The sequence below is a fragment of the Typopeltis vanoorti genome, chromosome 9, assembly GCF_054136105.1.
Source record: "Typopeltis vanoorti isolate ZY-2024b chromosome 9, IOZ_Tvanoo_1.0, whole genome shotgun sequence".
Lineage (NCBI taxonomy): Eukaryota > Metazoa > Arthropoda > Arachnida > Uropygi > Thelyphonidae > Typopeltis > Typopeltis vanoorti.
The window spans coordinates 3,353,640-3,374,973 of record NC_143557.1 but is presented as its reverse complement, the minus strand read 5'-3'; the positions used below and the strand labels follow the sequence as shown (position 1 = coordinate 3,374,973).

General features: G+C 36.1%; 1 protein-coding gene across 2 annotated transcripts in view; it reads left to right on the top strand.

Moving 5' to 3' along the window:
• Pex23 (tectonin beta-propeller repeat-containing peroxin 23) overlaps positions 1–21,334 on the top strand; it is a 693,418-nt gene that overhangs the window by 469,584 nt on the left and 202,500 nt on the right. For both annotated transcript variants that reach the window (XM_090398408.1, XM_090398409.1), the window contains exon 14: positions 2,547–2,677. In XM_090398408.1, the coding sequence (XP_090254534.1) occupies positions 2,547–2,677 (131 nt within the window). The remainder of the gene's footprint in view (positions 1–2,546; positions 2,678–21,334) is intronic.

The following is a 21,334-nucleotide window of genomic DNA, read 5'->3' as shown; positions in this document are numbered from 1 at the left end:
ACTTAATTTGCATAAAAAATATCATTTTCTTGTACACAACACAAAAAAAATTTCACAAAATAACACACAAAACAAGTTTTTTTTTATTTCTTTGTATTTCTTTTTGAATGCTTCTTCTCGGAGCTTCATTAGCAATAAAATTTTGTGGCATGCCGTATCATTCTGCTTAACCCATTCTATACACACATTAAAACTGTCAACTGCCTCTTCATGTTTTACTTTTTTTTCTTCGAGTTCTTTATCGTCATCATCATTTTCTAATTCATTCTTGTAACATCTGGATTTATATTTTTAACCAAATTATGCACGTTTTGAATTTCCTCTTTTTTGTGTATCACTGTAGTTATGTTTGGTAAATTCTAGAAGGCCACGGTTTTTTCCATGATGCTCGAATTGCTTCAGGTTCAACGGCTTCCCAAGCAGCAGCAGTAGCAACTGAGAATGCCACATCCTTCAAATTTATATTTTTTATTAATGTGGTAACGTCATAATTTTGGGAAATTACATTTAAAAGTAGTTCAGATTACTGGAAGGTTCAGATTAGCGAGATACCACTGTATTAATATATGACGTCTACATGCACACATGCACCAGCTTTATTGAATGAATTTTACTCCAATTTGATATTTGAACCTTTTACAAAAATTTGTCAAAATGTTCCAGTTTTCAGTTCAACTATATTTGGGGCTACAAAGGGACAGCATGTTGACATTTTATATTGCAGCAACTCTCTGACTTAGTGGAATATGTGCAAACATCAGAATTTTTAAAATGCACAAAGAAGTCTGTGTGGTTCAGTTTTAGTTCCAACAGGATCACTTTTATGAAAAAATTTTGGTAAAGAAGGTTCAAAATGATATTAATAGATCTTAACTATAAAATTTCATACAGCCAGAGAGCTGTATGAAATTTAATGAAATTTTATAGTTAAGATCTATATTAAAATTTGTCAGTTTTGATTTCAATCCGATCATTGATGTTGTGAAAAAATTAGGTGGAATGAACTTTTTTTTATCTAGAGATAAATCATTATCTACACAATAAAGTAGCAGATACACTTACAGAATAATGTTGTAAAATAACAATAAAATAATTATAACATCTAAATGACCATTTACATATCTGTACACCGGAGGTAAAGGGCACTATGTCCATTTTTTTACGGAATTAAGTTTTGGGTATGTTTTAATGTTTTGTTTTGCGCTCTTTTCAGTTGTGCAAAGCACTATTCTCCTGTGTGTAATAATAAGCAGATTAGCCAGTTGAAAAGGGCACTATGTGTCATCATGGTATCGAGGTAAAGAGCAGTATGTGGATAAGTAGCCGTTTACTTCGGATGCATAAAAAAATGGACATAGTGCCCTTTACCTCCAGTGTACAGATATGTTGTCTACATCTTGGGTGGCATTACGTATTCTTACCGAACACTTTAAAACAATAGTTTTCAAGAAAATTCATCTTTCAATGAATCGTAATAGACTTCATCCAGTAAATTATTGTTGAATTGTCGTGTGATGAACTGTCATTCAGTGAATTGTTTATTCAATAAATTGCTTTTTCGATGAATTGTCATTTGTTAAATCGTTGTTGGATTAATTGCTATTTGGTAAACTGCCTGTCTATGAATGGTTTTTGATGAATTTTATTTTTTTTATTAGTATAATTTTCGCTTGAGTATCAAAGGCATTTTCAGTACAAGAATGTAAAAAGCTAATTAAGCAATAACTAACAATGCAATAACAATTCCAAAAGGCACCACCTAAGTAGCTAATGTAAAATAACGCAACCTGGAGGACTAACCTAGCCTTCTGCGTAAAGATTTGTTTATATGGAAGGAATCTTATATAAGGTATAAAGGATTCCTTACTATTCCTTTTCTATAAATCTTTTCCATTGCCTAAGAGCCAAAAGTGGTAAACTGATAAGACATGAGAAAAATAAAAAATTCAACATCAACATGCAAATCATGGATTATTGCTGCTGACATTTTTAATAAGAAATCAAGTGTTTCAGTTATATTTTTTCTCCTACTGTAGAGTTAGAGAACTACAAATACTATTTGATGATGATCTTTCCTTTTATGAAAAGTTTAAAGGTTGTACTTGTAAGCATAGTAGTACTATAGATAGCCTGAGGATTAGTTAATCTGAAAACCCTCTGCTAGAGACCAAACATGCTAGTTCTTTTAATCTCACAGGCTATTGGATCTAGTTCTACACTGCTATGAATGGGAAAGTTGGAACCATCTAGAAATGTGGTCATTCACCTAACTCAGCAACAATTTAATTACAAAAAGAGAAATCACTTGATTTTCTGTAATAGAAAAACATCATCATGTATAATTAGCAATTAAGATACTTAAATTTAAGTATGATAAGATAAAGGTAACATGTGATGAAAGATGACCAGAAATTATAATTAAGTACACTTTAAATGTTATTTTTCAGTTATTTTCATGTTGGTATTAAAAATTTTCACTTGCTAAAAAAAATATAAACATTAATTACTTTAAACTTGTCTTAGAAAATTGAATACTTCTCATTTAGGTCATGGTTTTTACTTGGTGGTGGCCATCTACGTAGCATAGAAGCTTGTCCTCAAGGAGTGGTTTGGTCATTGGGTTACAACAATAAAGCATTTGTGTATACGTATGGTTATGGTGGCGGTGTATTCAGAGGTATATAATTTATTTTCTACTTCACATTTTTTTATGAGTTATAATTATGACTTTTCATAAGAATCATGTGCATCTTACCAGAGGCCTTTCAAATGATTATTAACCTCCCCCCCCCAACCGACCACATGGCTATAGACGTCAAGATAAATCTGGATATCTATAACCGTAAGTTGAATAACATGGATAAGAAGTGCAATTTGGTGTCACTATTTCATTCACATTGGCTGGTAGGGAGGTTAAAACAACTTAGTCTAGTCTGTTAAAGAACATGAATTGAAAGTAGTAACATTTTGAGAACATGTCTGTTATCAGTGTTGCATAAAATAAAATATTAAATTCAGCAGCATACTTTAAATAGTGCGACCGATCTAAAAAAAGTTTCGCAACATTCCTCCAGTAAAAAAAAAGGGGAGGGGGGGACAAGCAGGAAAGTGAACTTTGTTCTTCCCAAATCTTTGGACTCACTATTATACCATTAAAAATAAATAAATACATAAATAAAAGATTATTCGATGCATGTATTATGATGTACAACAAATTGTAGTATATCCTCAATTTAACTGACTACTGTTTACGAGAATCGTTGTGGGGGAGAATCTGTAAGGCATAATGCAATACTTGAAAATGATATTTCTTCAACAGAAAAGTTCGGTTACTAGTTTAACAAGACTTAGTAGTAGAATATAATATGCCCTCATAGTACAGCGTAATCAGATATCAGGTCAGCTGGTGGAGTGCTTTGTTGTATAGTCATACCACTGTTTTCATCAGAAAACCAGAATAATAATAATAATAAAGCTTCTAGTGACCTGAAGACTGTTCAGGTCACTAAAAGAACTGACCTGAACAATCCATAAAGAAAATGAAAGATTGATGCCTTCTACATAAAAAATACCAATGTAAAAAAATGTAGAGCCGGTAGAAGAATTAGAAAAATATCAAGTTTGCATAATTTAACCTTTATATCAATGATATTGCAAGGGGATATTCAGTTGTTTGCAGATGATGTGAAGCTAGGAAGGATTATTAATAATAGTGTAGATGTGGTAGCCCTGCAATAGGATTTGAATAAGCTAGATAAATGGGCAAATGAATGGGATGTCAGTTTAATGCAGCAAAATGTAAGGTCTTGAGGTTTGGGAAACATCGATTGGATGCTACATACTCTATGGGAGGAGTTATACTGGAGGAAGTAGGGGAGACAAGAGATCTGGGGTTGATGATTGATAGAAACCTGAAGTTTAGGGGACATATTGCAAAGATGGTGAAGGCAACACAGAGGATTGCTACAATTATGAGAAGGACACTGACCTGCAGAGATAAAAGGGTTATCATTCCGTTGTATAAGTCTCTGATCGGACCACACTTAGACTATTGTTTTCAGATTTGGTTCCCAGGATTTGAAAGGGATAAATTAACTGTGGAAAGGGTACAAAGATGGTTTTAGGTCTGTACAATTTTGGTTATGAGGATTGGCTGAGGGAATGTGGACTGTAGAGTTTGGTGGATAGAAGAAGGAGAGGTGATATGATTGAGACTTTTAAACTGTTGAGAGGTGGTTACAGGGTTGACACTGGGGAGTTCTTTCGCTTGGTTGAACAGCGGGAAGGAGTGATGACAGGAGGCCATCCCTGGAAGTTGCGAAAGGAGACTGTGAACGGGAGGGTGAGGGGTGGTTTCTTTGCATGGAGGGTGGTTGAGCCGTGGAGTGCATTGCCTGATGGAGTGGTGAGAGCAAGAACGGTCAATGGGTTTGGGAAGTGCTTGTGATAGACTTTGTGTTTCTTGGGGGGGGCTCCCCTCGATGAGTCTTGACAGACTTTATGTTCTTAGGAGGGACCTCCCACGATGAGTCTTTTGACTCCATAGAGGCCTGAATAATAATAATAATAATAATAATAATAATAATAATAATAATTAGTTTCACTTAGACTAAGAAGATCAAGGTCCTTCTAAGAGATATCCTTCTGAACAATAATATGATTTATTCAGATTCTAGGGATCAGGAAAATAGGAAAGTAGCTATTGTGTTATGAACTTCTGAATGGAATCTAATTTTAAGCAGAGTTATGTAGGAATATTTCAAAATAGGAAATTTAGCAAGTATTGCTTTTAGTGCCAACTTCTTAAAGAGGCAGCTGAAATAGAAAGAAAAAAAAAGGAAAGAAGAACTAATTCATATTTTAAATGTAAATGGCAGATTAAGAAATGAATTCTAGACATATATATTTTAGGAGCATTTGTGGTAAAGAGCAATATGTGTGAATCCCACCCACTGAAGGCTGTCAATCTATAGTACGTTAATATTAGTGTGCTGTGAGTGGGGTGAGGATTAATAATCTAGAAATTAAAAATGGAACTTTTTTCAAACCACTTTATTCTTGCAGTAAGTGAGGTGGTGTTCTCACATGGCAACGAATGTCATCTACCTGTTGGATTTCTGCACAAGACTAGTTGTTGCTAATGCTGTGATCCAACATAAAAATGTGTGTAAATTCACATGGAGAAATCACAAGAGAAATTGTTATATCATAATATTAATAAGCAAACATATAATACTGGGTTTTTAATTGGTTGGAGATTTGTATAGAGATGTAGCCTACTAGTTTTGCCAATTTGACTGTTGGCTTCATCTGGACACACATAAAACAACAACAAAAAAAAGCTTAAAACAGACCAGAAACAATCTAAAGTATCAGGTTAAAACATAACCGAATGCTAAATATTATCAAAATTCAAATGAAACGTTACACCAAACGCATGGGGCATATATGTTAGCAGTCATTGTTATCAAGGTGCGTTCTATAATTGGCTGCAAAGTTGAACTCCGATGTGTTGAATGATCTTATGAGTGTTTTCCAAATGTCACCAAGGATCATCCCTTGGTTATGCAGCTTGGTTATCCGAAAAAATTGATAAAAAAGATTATTTTCTCCAACCCCTCCCAACAGCAAACCCAAGAAACTCACTACAGGTCTTCTATTTCCATTCCTTTTGCTAGCACAGTTTCACAGAAAATTGCAAAACTACTAAGATCTCATGAGATCCAAGTGACCTTCAAACCAATAAAGACAGTTCGCAACTTATTACGGTCACCAAAGGACAAGCTTGCTTTCTCTATAAACATCCTGGAGTTTGCAACATTCCTTGCTCTTGTGGTTTAAATTAGACTTCTAGAAGTTTAGAAATAAGACAGAAAGAACTCATCAGGGACATTAACAACAACAGAAGAGAAGATAATTTCAGTTTAGCTCTCCATTTTTCTAATACCATTCACAACATTTGAATGGGATAAAAGTACTATGCCGTACTTAGAAGAAGATTTTCATACCTGCAACATCAAAAAAGCTGCAGTAGTGATCTGTTCAAGAGGCAGCCTTAACAGAAACCAAGAGGTGATCCTTGGTGACATATGGAAAAACACTCATAAGATCACTCAACATATTGGAGTTCAACTTTGCAGCCAAGTATAGAATGCACCTGTATAACAATGACTGCTAACATACACGCCCCCATGCGTTTGGTGTAATGTTTCATTTGAATTTTGATAATATTTAGCATTCGGTTATGTTTTAACCTGATACTTTAGATTGTTTCTGTTCTGTTTGAAGCTTTTTTTTTGTTGCTTCTTGTGTGCCCAGATGAAGCCAACAGTCAAGTTGGCAAAACTAGTAGGCTACATCTCTGTACAAATCTCCGACCAATTAACAACCCAGTTTTATAGATAGCGATCCCAATTTAAGAAAACTGTATACAAAATTTTATTCATTGGGAAAATCAAAAACTTTCAGAGGTGAATTATAGATTAAAATATACACACAAGTATTGGAAAAAAGTGAATGAGTTTTATAAATCAAACCTGAGAGAGAAAATTTAAAGAAAATGTTGATTAGCAATGGAAGAAGATAATTTTATATGAAAAAACAATAAAATAAGACCTCCCCCATAATAGATACAAGAAATTAAAGAAGCATTCCTTGAAAAGAAGAAATTATTATTGTTATTATTATTCTTGTAGAAAGGCTTCAGATGTCAGTTTTGACGTCTCCTCCTTATTCACAAATGCCCCCCCTCAAAGAAACCTTAGAGCTAATCCAAGCTAAATTTCCTCCCGATATCTCAGCCCTATTTCAGTTCACAATGAACTCAAGCTATTTCGTTTGGCAGGAAAAATTCTACAAACAGATAGAGGGGACAGCCATGGGTTCACCACTTTCCCCACCCTTGGCCAACTTCTTTATGGAGACTTTTGAAGAGAAAGCCTTAAACTCAGCCCCACAAAAACCTACCATATGGCTTCGCTACGTTGATGATGTGTTCGCTAATTGGCCATATAGCCCAGATTCACTCCTCTCCTTCCTAACACACTTAAACAACCAACACCCTAGAATCAAGTTCACCCTGGAAAAAGAGAAAAACAATAACCTCTCCTTCCTAGACACACTAGTTACCCGCCAACCTGATGGAACCTTGGTTTTCTCAGTTTATATAAAATCCAGGCAGATACATTCACCAACAATCCCATCACCCCCCCCCCACACACACACAACAATATGGAGTTATTAAGACACTATTCAACAGAGCAAAACTAATCTGTTCAAATGATCAAGCCCTAACCACTGAACTAAATCACATCCTTGACACTTTCTCAGCCAATGGCTACCCCCCCCCAAAAAAAAAAAAAAAAAATCCAAAAAATACTTAAACCAGTTATTTAAATTAAGGGGATATTAAATCCCACATTGTTTTAAAACCGAATAACAAACTCAAAGATTGGAATCAGAGAGTTTCTTGCCGAATATAGTATAGTAAACTATAAAGTATCGGCGATCACTAAGCGTCCGCTAAAAGCAAGTGACCCTAGCACGTAGTGCAATACCGGAAATCTCGCAGCAAAGTCGGTAAAGTTCTGATCACTATTCTTAGGTATTTTCCATAATGTAAAAACACATTTCCTAGGAAATGTATGCTGTTATTACATTATGGTGGGGAGGTCACTACCCAGACCGGTTTCAGCCTTTTTTGAGGCTTCATCAGTGAGTAGCTAGACCAAGTTAATACCAAAGTGTATAGCGAAAAGAACTTATACTCTGCTATACGAGTTTCCAAACAGGTGCAACTATTAAGTTACTTAAATATATAAAGAGCTAATAAGCTTCATTTCGGCAACAAAAACATTATTTAAATTAGTGATCAGAACTTTACCGACTTTGCTGCGAGATTTCCGGTATTGCACTACGTGCTAGGGTTACTTGCTTTTAGCGGACGTTTAGTGATCGCCGATACTTTATAGTTTACTATACTATATTCGGCAAGAAACTCTCTGATTCCAATCTTTGAGTTTCTTATTCGGTTTTAAAACAATGTGGAATTTAATATCCCCTTAATTTAAATAATGTTTTTGTTGCCGAAATGAAGCTTATTAGCTCTTTATATATTTAAGTAACTTAATGGTTGCACCTGTTTGGAAACTCGTATAGCAGAGTATAAGTTCTTTTCACTATACACTTTGGTATTAACTTGGTCTAGCTACTCACTGATGAAGCCTCAAAAAAGGCTGAAACCGGTCTGGGTAGTGACCTCCCCACCATAATGTAATAACAGCATACATTTCCTAGGAAATGTGTTTTTACATTATGGAAAATACCTAAGAATAGTGATCAGAACTTTACCGACTTTGCTGCGAGATTTCCGGTATTGCACTACATGCTAGGGTCACTTGCTTTTAGTGGACGCTTAGTGATCGCCGATACTTTATAGTTTACTATACTATATTCGGCAAGAAACTCTCTGATTCCAATCTTTGAGTTTCTTATTCGGTTTTAAAACAATGTGGGATTTAATATCCCCTTAATTTAAATAATGTTTTTGTTGCTGAAATGAAGCTTATTAGCTCTTTATATTTAAGTAACTTAAACCAGTTATTCACAACCCACCCACCCCCTTTCACAAAAAAGATTACTCTAAATCCATCACCATTCCCTACATCCTAGGCACCTCAGAAAAAATCAACAAAATCCTAAAAAAACATGATTTGACCACTTGTTACAGACCACATAGAAAATTGGCATCCCTTATCCGCTCCACTAAAGACCAACCACTATCCCTAGACCTACGTGGTGTATACCAGGTCCCTTGCAGCTGTAAATTGTCTTACTTTGGCCAAACAGGCAGGACAGCAAATATCGGAATCTCAGAACACAAGGACTACATCCGATTTCACCAGTACAGCCACTCTGGGCTTGCAGACCACGCTCTGGATACTCACCACAGAATAAGGTGGAAGAAAGCCACAGTAATACACTGCAGCAAGTTCAAATATGAAAGACTATTCATGGAATCAGCCTCAGCCCTCATCCTCAACAAAGTTTGGATGCATGAGACTGTCCCAGATTTGGGAAACATTCATCAGAAGAACTTCAGCACAAAGGCCAAGAACTACCAATATAGTCCACCAGGGGCACCATCAGGACTTTAGGAAAATGGTAGCTTCCTTGCTTCTTTTCTCATTTGCTGTTATGTAGTACTTGCGTGCACTTGTCTTTATTTTAAGTTCCCAAGAAGATGGCAACGTGACGTTGCCAAAATATCGGAAAGTATATATTAAAGTTGATTTAATTTATATTTCTAGTGTACGCTGTCAATTCCTTAATTATTAGTTATCATGGTATTATTATTGCATGGGACCACCACGGAGTCCAAAGACTCATCACAGGAGCCCATGCTATCAACACACAATATCTGTTGTACTTTCCTTGAACACATCTCCTGACAAAGCACTCAGATTGGCAATTCATTCCACTCACTCACTCACCATTCTACAAGTGAAAAATTTAATCCTCATCCTTGTGAATCACATCTATACTCAATTTCCAGAGATAATCCCCTATTCTGCTGCAATTAGCCAAGTGCTGAGATATTTCCTGTGCATTAATCCTGTAAAACACTTTTAGTTTGTATTGTATTTCCTATTTATCCTCTGCCAACTAACTTTTGCAACCCACAACCACTCAGTCTATCATCACAAGAACATACATACACACTATTTTGGTTACTTTCCTTTAGATTTTCTCCACCACCTTCTCCATCCCCAAAATTCTCATCTCTTATCTCTGTTTCTTAGTGTGTTCTTCAGTAACCAAGTAATCCTATATGCTGCCTTAGCTACTTTTGCAGATGCCCTCTGAACCTCAACTCCCTGTCCACTAACACCAAATCTCTAGTTTCATCCATTTGCTGGGTATACAGTCTGATATTGCGCTGTTCAGATACCCTTGACCATCTTTCGTGCATTGCTTACATCCATCCCTTCCAGATTCAGATACGGTGGGGCTATTTCAAGTTTCCTCCTAAGTTTGTCTTAATCACATGCCCTGTAATTCCACATATCCTCCCCCCTTCTTAACTGAAAATTCTATGTTTGGCTCAAGGCTACCTGATCACGCTCCACAGTCAGAAGCAATATCACCCACCTTAGTTATGGACGAATCTTTTAATCCTCAGACCAAACCATTAGTCCCCTCCATCACATGCTCTTTGATAATTCTATCTTAGAAGGTTAATAAATTCCATTTCTTTCTCACCATCTTCCAATCTTTGTTCTTGTAGTTGAAGTCTCTCATAATAATCACTCAACTTATACCCATTGTAATAATTGAGGAATGGATGTATTCACATCATCCCCTTGTCTGGAGCAGACTAGAGCAGACCAATTGTATATTTTGTCTTATTAGACTCTATCTCACACCAGATTGCCTCAAATGAATTACCATCCACACCCTTGTCTTCCTGATCTCCGAATGTTTTTGGCTGCAATTCATCTGCTATCGTCATTATTATCAGCCCCTCCCATCCCATTCTCTCTCTCTATCCTCTCTGAAAATATTGTATATCCCTCACTTTCTATCCTTGTGACATCATTATCTGGTATCAGCCAAGTCTCACTAATACTTATAACTTTTGGTGAAGCTGCATCAGCCAATGAAAACTTCTCCCTCTTATTCCTGATACTTCTAGAATCGCCTTAGGACCTGCCAACTACCTTTACACCTTATATTGACTAACCCATCTATTTTATTACTAGAGAGATTAGATTCTGCATGTTTAGGCCATTCTTACACATTTCATGGTTCCACTCACACACAAACACACACATATGCTCCCCTGCATCCACTCTGATAGCTTTAGTTTTCCTGACTTTGTGCTTTCACACTCTCAGGTGAACAATGTTTTCTTGAGATATCTAATTCAGGATCCACTTAAGTGCAATCTGTCAGCATTATATTATACTTGACAAGAAATTTGATTGTTTTAACCTTTACCCAAGTGTAAGCAAACAAAGTTTGCACACGAAGCATCTTTACAGCTAGCCAATATATATATATATATATATATATATATATATATATATATATATATATATATATATATATATATATATATATATATATATATATATATATATATATAAAGATACCAAGCTATTTTAAATATAAATAAACCTGATTTTTTACTCCATTTCCCAAGTAAGCAAACAGACAAGTCAGTCAAGTTTGCGCCTGCAAGTCTAGCTGACCCTGCAGGTAGTGCAAGTCACGGCAACTCGTGGTAAAGGTAGAATAAGCTCTGATCACTATTCTTAATATTTACCCTTAATGCAAAGCACATCTCCTGGAGGAGATGTATGATGCTATGTATTAAAGGCAAGGGGGCCACTACCCAGACCGGTTTCGACCTTTATTGCGGTCTCGTCAGTGGGAGCCAGGCTAAGAAATACTAAGTTTTAAGTAATACAGAGCTTAAGTATTTTACAGGAACAAGTTACCATAAGATGCTTTGACCTTATTAAGTAAAAATCTCAGGATGAGAGATAGATGTAGAGAGTTTTTTACCTTGGATATAATATATGTTAAAGATACCAAGCTATTTTAAATATAAACCTAGTTTTTTACTCCATTTTCCAAGTAAGCAAACAGAGAAATCAGTTTACCACAAGTTTACCACGAGTTGCCTTGACTTGCACTACCTGCAGGGTCAGCTAGACTTGCAACACTTGCACGCGCAAACTTGACTGACTTGTCTGTTTGCTTACTTGGGAAATCGAGTAAAAAACCAGGTTTATATTTAAAATAGCTTGGTATCTTTAACATATATTATACCCAAGGTAAAAAACTCTCTCTCTCTCTCTCTCTCTCTCTCTCTCTCTCTATATATATATATATATATATATATATATAGATCTGTGTTTCCCAAACCAGCTTGCCCCCCCCCTCAGGCAATTTGGAAGAAGTTATTAAATTTAATTTTAAATAATAATATAAAAATTAAATAATAATATAACTTTCAAAACATGAAATACATTATAAAAAGTATGTATTTTTCAGCATTTGCATATAAACAAATGTGAAATTTTCCTGTTATTAAATTCATTTTAGTTGTACAAATCCAGTATACATACACTAGAAAATAAAATTATGAAATTAAAATTTTAACAATGAAAAAAAAAATTAATGAGACACAATTTTTCTGTTGGGAAGAAGTTAGTTTGGTGAAATCCCATTAAGTATTTGTTATTTTTAGCCAAAGATGGGGCTCCATATCAAGAAGACCACTTGCAACATAAATGCAATTAAACATGTATTGATGTAGGCATTGGGGAAGGGACAGTACCTGAATACTATTACGGTTTATGGCATGAATGATTCTGAAAATTAGCAGAGATTACTGACCACATGCTATAAACTGTTTGAATTTGAACTTTTAAAACAAACAGTCTAAATCATGTAGTTGGAATGTGACCATGCCTTAGAACAAATGTAGCCATAACAGAGGTCAGTTGATGTATGTCAAGGGACACATTTTGCATAAAACGTCCTTTAGATTTTTTTAGTTATTAAAAAATTAATTAACTAATAGACCTGTAGTATCTGCAGCAATATGATAACAAAAATATAAAAGTGAAAAAAAATCAAAATTAAAAAAAGGGCCCAAAATCGCTAAAGAATTTTTGTGGGTACTTGAAGGTATTCATACCACATGTTGGAAAACAATGAAGATACTTCATACTCAAACTTTGTTTGCTTACATTAGGTAGTGTATTTGCTTACACTTGGATAAGGATTAAAACAAAAATATAATTTCTTGTCAAGTGCAATATACTTTAAAACCAAGTTAAAAAAAGCTTCCTATAACTATCAGCTTTATGTAATTCCTTTAGTCCATAAGTTTGCAAATGCATACCATTCCTTCTGCTGCACTGCTTACACATTGAATCATTTGTAATCATTGTCCTCAACTCATCTTTATCATAGTCTGAACAGTAAACTTACAATCTGTATTCTCTGTCTCTCTCTCTTGCTCTTCTTTTTCACTACTTTCAGTATCTCTTTCATACCTTTTCTCATACAGCATTTTCTATCTTTAAGTCATTAGTGTCTGCCAAAACAATCAATTCTTTCACTTTACCTCTTTTTTTTTTTGCTTCCTGACAGCTTGACTGATATTATTAATTTGTGTAGTAGGAAAACAACACTTAGTCATGCTGTCATTAAGTACTCTTGTTATTACGGGTCACCATGAATTTTATTTTTCTTCCTATTTTCCATCTTTTACTTAGTCTTATGTTTCTGACCTTACACCTTTGTTTGTTCGTTTTTTCTCTTTTTCAGACTTAACAGTTGAAACAGTTTATCAGAATTAGAAAGTTCTGATAAACACCTAGAACAAAAATAATATTAAAACAACTGATATAACCACAAGAAAGAACATATGAGGGTTGTCTGAAAAGTTCTCGCCCTCGACCATAGACAGCAACACTGTCGGCAACATTTTTTTTTGTCTGTATCCCTTGAAATGGATAAAATTGAGTATTGTGTGGTTATAAAATTCTTTGTAAAAGAAGGTTTAACACCAAAAGAAATTCATTCGAAGTTCATAAAAGTTTGTGGGCACTCTTCTCCTTCATTTTCGACAATTAAGAAATGGGCTGCTGAGTTTAAATGTGTCCGTACCAGCCTTGAAGATGATCCACACGAAGGACATCCAAAAAGTGTAACAAACACCAGAAATCATTGATGAAGTCCACAATATGGTATTGGATGACCGGTGATCAAAGTGCGTGAAATTGCTGAGAATATAGGCATTTCAAAAGAACGTGTAGGATATATTTTTCATGAAGAATTGCAAAATTGCATGAAAAAGCTTTGCGCAAGATAGGTGCTGCGCTTACTCACAGCTGATCAGAAATGTACTCACATGAAAATCTCTGTACAGTGTTTGGAGCATTTTAACAAGAATAAAACTGATTTTGTGCGTTGATTTATTACTATGGATGGGACTTGGATTCACCATTACATACCAGAATCCAAACAGCAGGCAAAACAGTGGACAGAAGCTGGTAATGGCATCGGTGTTTTGGAATGCTAAAGGCATTTTGTTTATTAATTATCTTGAAAAGGGTAAAACAATAACCGTGGAATATTATTCCAATCTTTTAACCAGACTAGATGAAAAAATTCGCTAGAAAAGACCTTGTTTGCAGAAAAACGAAATCATCTTTCATCAGGAAATTTACTTGCCCACAAAGGTGTTTTGGCAATGGGAAAATTAGGGATTCGCACTATGAATTGTTGGAACATCCACCCTATTCCCCAGATTTGACTCCCTCTGACTTAATAATCCTGCTGCCACATGCTCTGCTAGATTGTGTTTGGAGAGGGAGTCCAAGTAGCAGTATGTGGAAGGCACTATCAAGGCGACAAAATGGCAAGGGGACTGGTTGCTTTCTGTATGGGTGTCATGTTCACAAGTCTATCTCCAGGGGCGAATCCTGGTCTTGAAATTCATGCTTGCTCTTGTTATCATTCAGGGATGAGAGGTGTGATTGAAGTCTGATTAGCGGAATAATGAATTACTGACCACTTAAAACTATATATTTAGAGATTTATGTACATTTAATCATATAAATACAACATTTATTTTACAAATGATATTCTATCTTTTCCAGTTTAGCTACTTGAATCCAAATTCTACCCTATGGTTCTTCTTTATGAACTGGTCAATAACATCATCATAAAAAGTGGGTTGTGACTTCAATTTTCCCAAGCAACATGCACACTTGTAAAGGCTAGCTGAAGCTCACTGGCTAGAGCTACTTTCACTGTGTATGGCCTGTGTTGAAGACGATGTGAAAGGAGCGGAAATGGCTATGCATGCACGTGAAATCACAGTTTCGTGTGTGTGTGAAAGCTGCAGCGAGGACCTGGAAACTCCCACAACTGAGCAAGCCAAGGTAGCTTTGAATAGACGAGCAAGCATTAGCTTTCAATACACATAGCAAAGCTCAATTATTGCCATGCAAGCTTAAGACGTCTTCTGTCTACAAAAATAAAAGCCTGAATGGAATGCTTATAAATGCATGCATTTATTAACAAATAATATTACTTCTTTCTCAAGTAATGAGCTTGCGCAGCAAGTGTAGCAAGCATGGAGAATTCGCCCTGTCTATCTCTTCCCACTTCACTCTTTCCTTTCATCCAACAATAAACCAAAAATGACACAGACAAACAATGACAGCAATATTGCGATCAAAATAAATCTCCCCCAACAACCAACTCATTCAAACAAAAATTAAACCAAACATCCCAGAATCCCCCCCCCCAAAAAATAAAAATAAAAAATAAATAAAAAATTCACATTCACTTTTCAAACATTTTTGGCATAAATTCTAACATAAATGATGTTCATAACTACTAACAGATATCCAAACCTTCTCATAACAGAAACCCAAATTGAAGCAACATTAACCACAGTTCACCTTCACTGCCCAAATTATACTCTTCGTGATTCATTTAACCACAAGGGTGACATTGTTTGCCAGATAATTCCAAATTTAGAATCTCAGGCTTTTGAATACCTCTGGCTGAAAGTTTCCTTGCCTAACTTTGTAACATTCATCTGCTACATTTACCAGTCTCCAAACTCTGTAAACTACTCAGACCTCTTCATCTTTCTCTCCACAAGTTCAACCATCTTCAGTTCAACTATCCCAACAGTGAAGGCATCTCCTGGGTGACCTAAATGATCTAACTGGCTCCACCTTCTCCAACACTACCAGTCAAGCTGAATGTGATGCAGAAGTTTTTGCTATTAGCAGTGGTCTATGTAAATTGATCATTGCATATTGAATTTCTGATAATCCCCTTTCCCAATGAAACTTGATGGGTTTTTTTATTTTATTTTATTATATATATTTTTTTAAATTAAGGCCTTCATCCCACCCAAAATTCCCATCCACTTTTCAAGCCTGGTTCAACAGAATATGTATAAAAGTCGTTAAAGAAAAAAATTCAGCTTGGCACAGATGGCTTGCATGAAGAATCCCAACTTTATACTTGGTGTATGTTAAAGCATGCAATAAATCTAAAACAACTATTAGCAAATCCACCAGTAGCAGAAAACTTACTTCTTGTCCAAATGGCAGCTCTGCCTTCTGATTCCACACAAAAGCCACTGGATGCAACTTCTTCTCACCTGTGCTCCCACCCCTCTCTTATCCGGATGGCACCACTGTTACAGCATCCAAAGATAATCAGCTTTAGCTGACCTGGCATCACTCTTTTCCTCTAACTCCTCCATAGATGACGAAGACAAATCACCTCCTTCCATGCCAACAGCTGAGCACTTATATGCCTATGGCCTTTCAGCAAAAAGATGTAAGAATAATATTAGATAACCTGTACACTATAAAGTCTGCTGGTTTCAACTGTATCTCTCTATCTAACCCAAAAAGGGAGAAAAAAGTCAACCGTCCAACTACCTACCATTTACCATCACCTCAATCCTCTCCAAAATGATGGAGAAAATTATCAGTAGTCAGCTTCTTCATTACCTGGAATGTATGGATTTTATGTAGTGAATGTATGGAGTCTGCCAATCCAGATCACAGCTGATCTTTTAGCCTACATCACCCACCACTAGATATATGCCATGAAAAATTTCAAAGAAACATGCACTGTTGCTTTTGACATTTCTAGGGCTTTCAATCCTGTTTGGCATCTAGGTTTATTTTGTAAACTGCCTTTGTTTGGTATAGCTGCACTGGGGCAAAGCTTTGTTCAAGCTTTACCACCAGGGAATGCCTCAGGGCTCTGTTCTATCACCTACCCTCTTATCATACATAAATGATCCACTCTCAACATCAGTAACCACATCTTTGCCAATGATGGCACTCCATTCATCCTACTCCATTGACAAACCTTGTAGTTCTCAGGCATCCTAACATCGAGATCATCTGCAACCAGTGCCTTAAACACTGATCTTTGTACCATCCTTCAGTGGGACGAGGATAACTTGGTCATCACCTTCTATGCCACCAAAGTGCTGTCCTGCCTTTTCTCTTACAAAAGGGATCCCATCTCACCTTCCCTCATACTCAGTAATACACACACAGACAGGATGAACATTCCCCCCCCCCCCTTGGAACTACCTCCAACTTCTCTTCGCACAAACATATCACTTCAGTAGCTTCCTCAGCTTCTAAAAAACTGGACATTCTTTTCCACTGAAGAAGCTATTTTACACTCACCCAGCTACTGATCCTGTATAAATCCTAAATCCATCCTTAGAATACTGTTCACACATTTTGGATGGTACATTGAAAACCTCCGTTAAAAATTTTGATGTTTTCCAGAGGAGAGTGATTCAGCTCGTAGATGATGCTCCCTCTCAGACTCACTGCAACCTCTATCTCATAGATGCATTGTTTCAGCTCTATCTTTCTTCTACAGGTATTTCCATGGTCACTGCTCCAGTGAATTGGCAAACATCATTCTTTATCTTATTGTTGGCCTGTTAAAACAAGAGCAGCATCTGCGCAACATCCCTTTTCAATACAACTGCAGGACATCAGGCTTGATATTTCTCCTCTTCCTCATTTATTTCATCTACCTCTGTCCACTGGAACAGTCTCCCTCATAATGTGTTTCTCAACATATTAGTACTTCAGACTCCAGCTGTTTAAGAATAATGTCATTGATTTCTTCTTTCTCAGTCCTTATTTGTATCCCACACATGGCACTGATGTACTATAGGTATTTGTACCTCTCGTGTGTGGGATAAATATATATATAATTACTCCCTTCTTTGATGTGTATTATGACTTAAAGACCTCATTTATTTTAATTGTGAACAGGTGGATCTAGATTCTTATTATTATGTTAAGAACTATTATTTGGCATCTTGAAGTCATTGGTTAACTGTCCTGAATGGTTTTTTTGGGATCAGTTCATATCTGTGATCTTTTGGCCTATCATTTCTGTAGATGTTGAATAGTTGATGAGCACCTCACAGGCTTCTTTAAATTCATATTTGTGTGAATGTTTTATATATTTTAAGTCAGGGTGCATTTTCAAGTAATTTCTGTTGAATACATTGAGCACATGATCAGAAGTATCAAATTTCACATGCTTATTACATTTGATGTATTGTTTGGGTTCTTTTTTTTTTATATTGGTATTAAGCGTCTTCTTTCACCTGTAAAAGGCAAGTAGGTGCATTAGATTTAGTACTCTCCTGGAGGTCCAGGAGAGAAAAGGGATCCTTTGAAGAATTCATTGAGCCATTTCATTTTTGTGGATTTTAAAAAAAAAAATAGTATTAAGATGATACAGCTAATTCTCTTTTTACACAGCTTTTTTCACACAATTTTGAAATAACACGGTTTAGAAACCCAAAGCAATTCTGTTTTTACACTGTATATTTTGATTTAACACTGTTCAAATGGTGCTTATTTTTAAAATTTCTGTTTGAATTCAGTTCTGTTAAAAAGGGGTATTTCCATTATAATTATCATTTCCTAGTATGGTACATATGTACTTAAACTTGAATTTTGTGGAGCCCTTTGGATGTTTTAAATATCAAGGATTACTTCATGCTACAGAATGTAGACAAATACCAAATAGAACTTATATAGCGAAATGACACAAAAGTGTTGGTGGCTTTAAAGCAGCTAAGGGTCATGTGACTTTATTATTTTGCAGCAATGCTTCAGGAGATCGTATATTAAAACCATTACACATTTATCAAATCCCTAAGACTACAGGCAATAAAAGGTGTGGATTTTAACACGTTACCAGTGCACTGGAAGGCAAAAAAAAAAAAAGATTGGGTTACAAATGAAATTTTTAATGAACGGTTCTATCAATGTTTTGTTCCAGATGAAAAATTTTTTTGATTTTTTTGAGTTTGATGGTTTTATTGATTATAGACAATGTGCCTGTCCATCCTGTTTTTAGAACACCCGAATGTGGAATTTTGTTTTTTTGCCACCTAATACAACCACTAGACCAGGGTGTGATTGCTATCTTCAAAACTTCACATAAGAAGAACGTTCCAATACATTTTGGATAAACTTTGAAAATAACTAATTTTTCGTATTGGGTTTTCACATCTGGAACCATTCTTCTATTTTTTCATATGTGCTCTATTCTTTTTAACATGGTTTTCATTTACATGATTTTTTATGGAACTAATCTACCATGTAAATGGAGAATTGGGTTATTTATGAAACAATCTTATTTTTTTGCAATCCTTTTGACATGACATGTCATAACCATTCCTAAGAATACTTGATACTGCCAAAGAGGACACTGCTTAATGGGATGACCTCCATCCCTCACAGACTTCCTCTAATCACTTTCTCATAAGCACCCATTATCTGCATTACATCTTTTGTATAGGTTTTCATGGGTATTGCTTTACCAGACTGCTCACTACCATTCCTTCACCTAAGGACATAAAAATGCAAGTAGCTCTTGGTCAATATTCATGCACAATTCTGCCTGAAACTTATGTATCAAACTAAACTTCTCACCCTCCTCTTTCATTCTGTCAGCCTCTGTTCTTTGTATCAGTTAATTCCCCATCCCACTGCATTTTCCCCAAGACCATGACATCAACTGTCCAAGAAATGTATCAAGATTCCTTCTTTCTTCCTAATCATTTGCCCACACACAGCATTGCTGTGTTATAGATGATGTGAGACCTCTTGTTTTTATTTTCCTTTTTTTTTTATATCAGCCCTATCCACATGTAAGAGATTGCAAAATTCATAAAATATAATGTCAAGGAGAACCTGCCGAAATGTTTCTTAAAGAACTGGACCATAGAGGAAAACTGTGTGGAAACTCTTCCAAAGTGCAGAGATACATGGTGATCAAAATTAAAGTATCGCTGTTTAAGATCTTGTGGAGTATCACCCAGTGATACAGATGCTTTGAAATTTGCAGGAATACATTATGCATCATGCAGAATCGATATCTGAGGGGAAAAAATTGGTTTCAAAATTTGCCACCAGGACACTATATGATGTACTGACTGCGATAAGCAACACAATCATAAATAACACATTTTTATTCACATCCATTGTGAATTCACAGGCTGTACAGTTGAATGTGTTGCCCTTTCCAGTATGCCACAAACTGCATCCTTTGCACAGTATGTTCATCGGCAGAACGCAGCTGGTTGGAACTGAGTTGGGATAGAACGCAGCTGTTTAACTATGTTGTCTTTCACTTCTAAGTTATCAGGATGATCCCGAGAAACCCTGTCTTTGAGAAATCCCCAGAGCCAGAAGTCATAGTTAGATCAGATTGAGTGAATGAAGTGGCCATGCAGTGCGAAATGCATGGCTCTCATCAATCTGGCTTCCGTGAAATGTTCTCAAAGAACCTCCTGTATGGATTGATGGGGGCTCCTCCTGTGTGGATGGGTCCCCCCCATCCTGCATGAAAATGACTGAATCCATGCACAAACACTGCTGTACCTAGCACAACAAAATTGTTTATCATATCGCAATACATCCCAGCAGTAACCAAGTAGGTCACAGGACCTGACTGGTAAATGCCTACAAAGAAGAATGGTCCAATGATAAACAAAGCTGTAAACCCACACCAAACAGCAACTTTGGGTGAATACAAAGGAATTTGTTAGATTGCATCCACATTTTCTGTAACCACACCTGGCAATTGTGTGTATTCACAGCTCCATTCAGATGAAAGCGAGCCTCACATCCCCACAAAATCATCAACAGCCGTGCAGCATCCAACTCCACTCAAGCAAGGAATGTTAAAGTGAATGTTAGTTGACTTTCAAAGTCCTGCGGGTGCGACCCCTGTGTCAGGATTATCTTGAACGGGTAGAAATGCACAATCTTCCTTAGAATTTTTCAGACAGTTGTGTAAGTCACATCCATATGTCTTGATACAGCACATGTACTACAGGAACCAATGCTTGCTGTTATTCATAGCCTGCTTCACAACAGCAGTAGCAACTTTATTCACTTGTTGTGAACTGATTGGTTTGTGACCTCTGCCAGGTCTTGCTCCCAACAATCCCATTTCTTCAAAATGACTAATCCTTCATCACAGCTCACATGGAGATAGTGGATCTCATCGACATTTGTTTAGGTGATGAACACTGAGTACAGCAACAGTACTGCAATTGTTTAGGTAATACAGCTTCACAAGCAAAGCACGTTGAAGCAGGGTGCCATCACCATGGACTACATTAACAGCCAGAATGAAGAGAAAAATCCTGCCCATCTTTTTTTATGTCCTGGCACCTGCTGAGTTGTGTGATATGCAAGTTCCGTGCATTTGG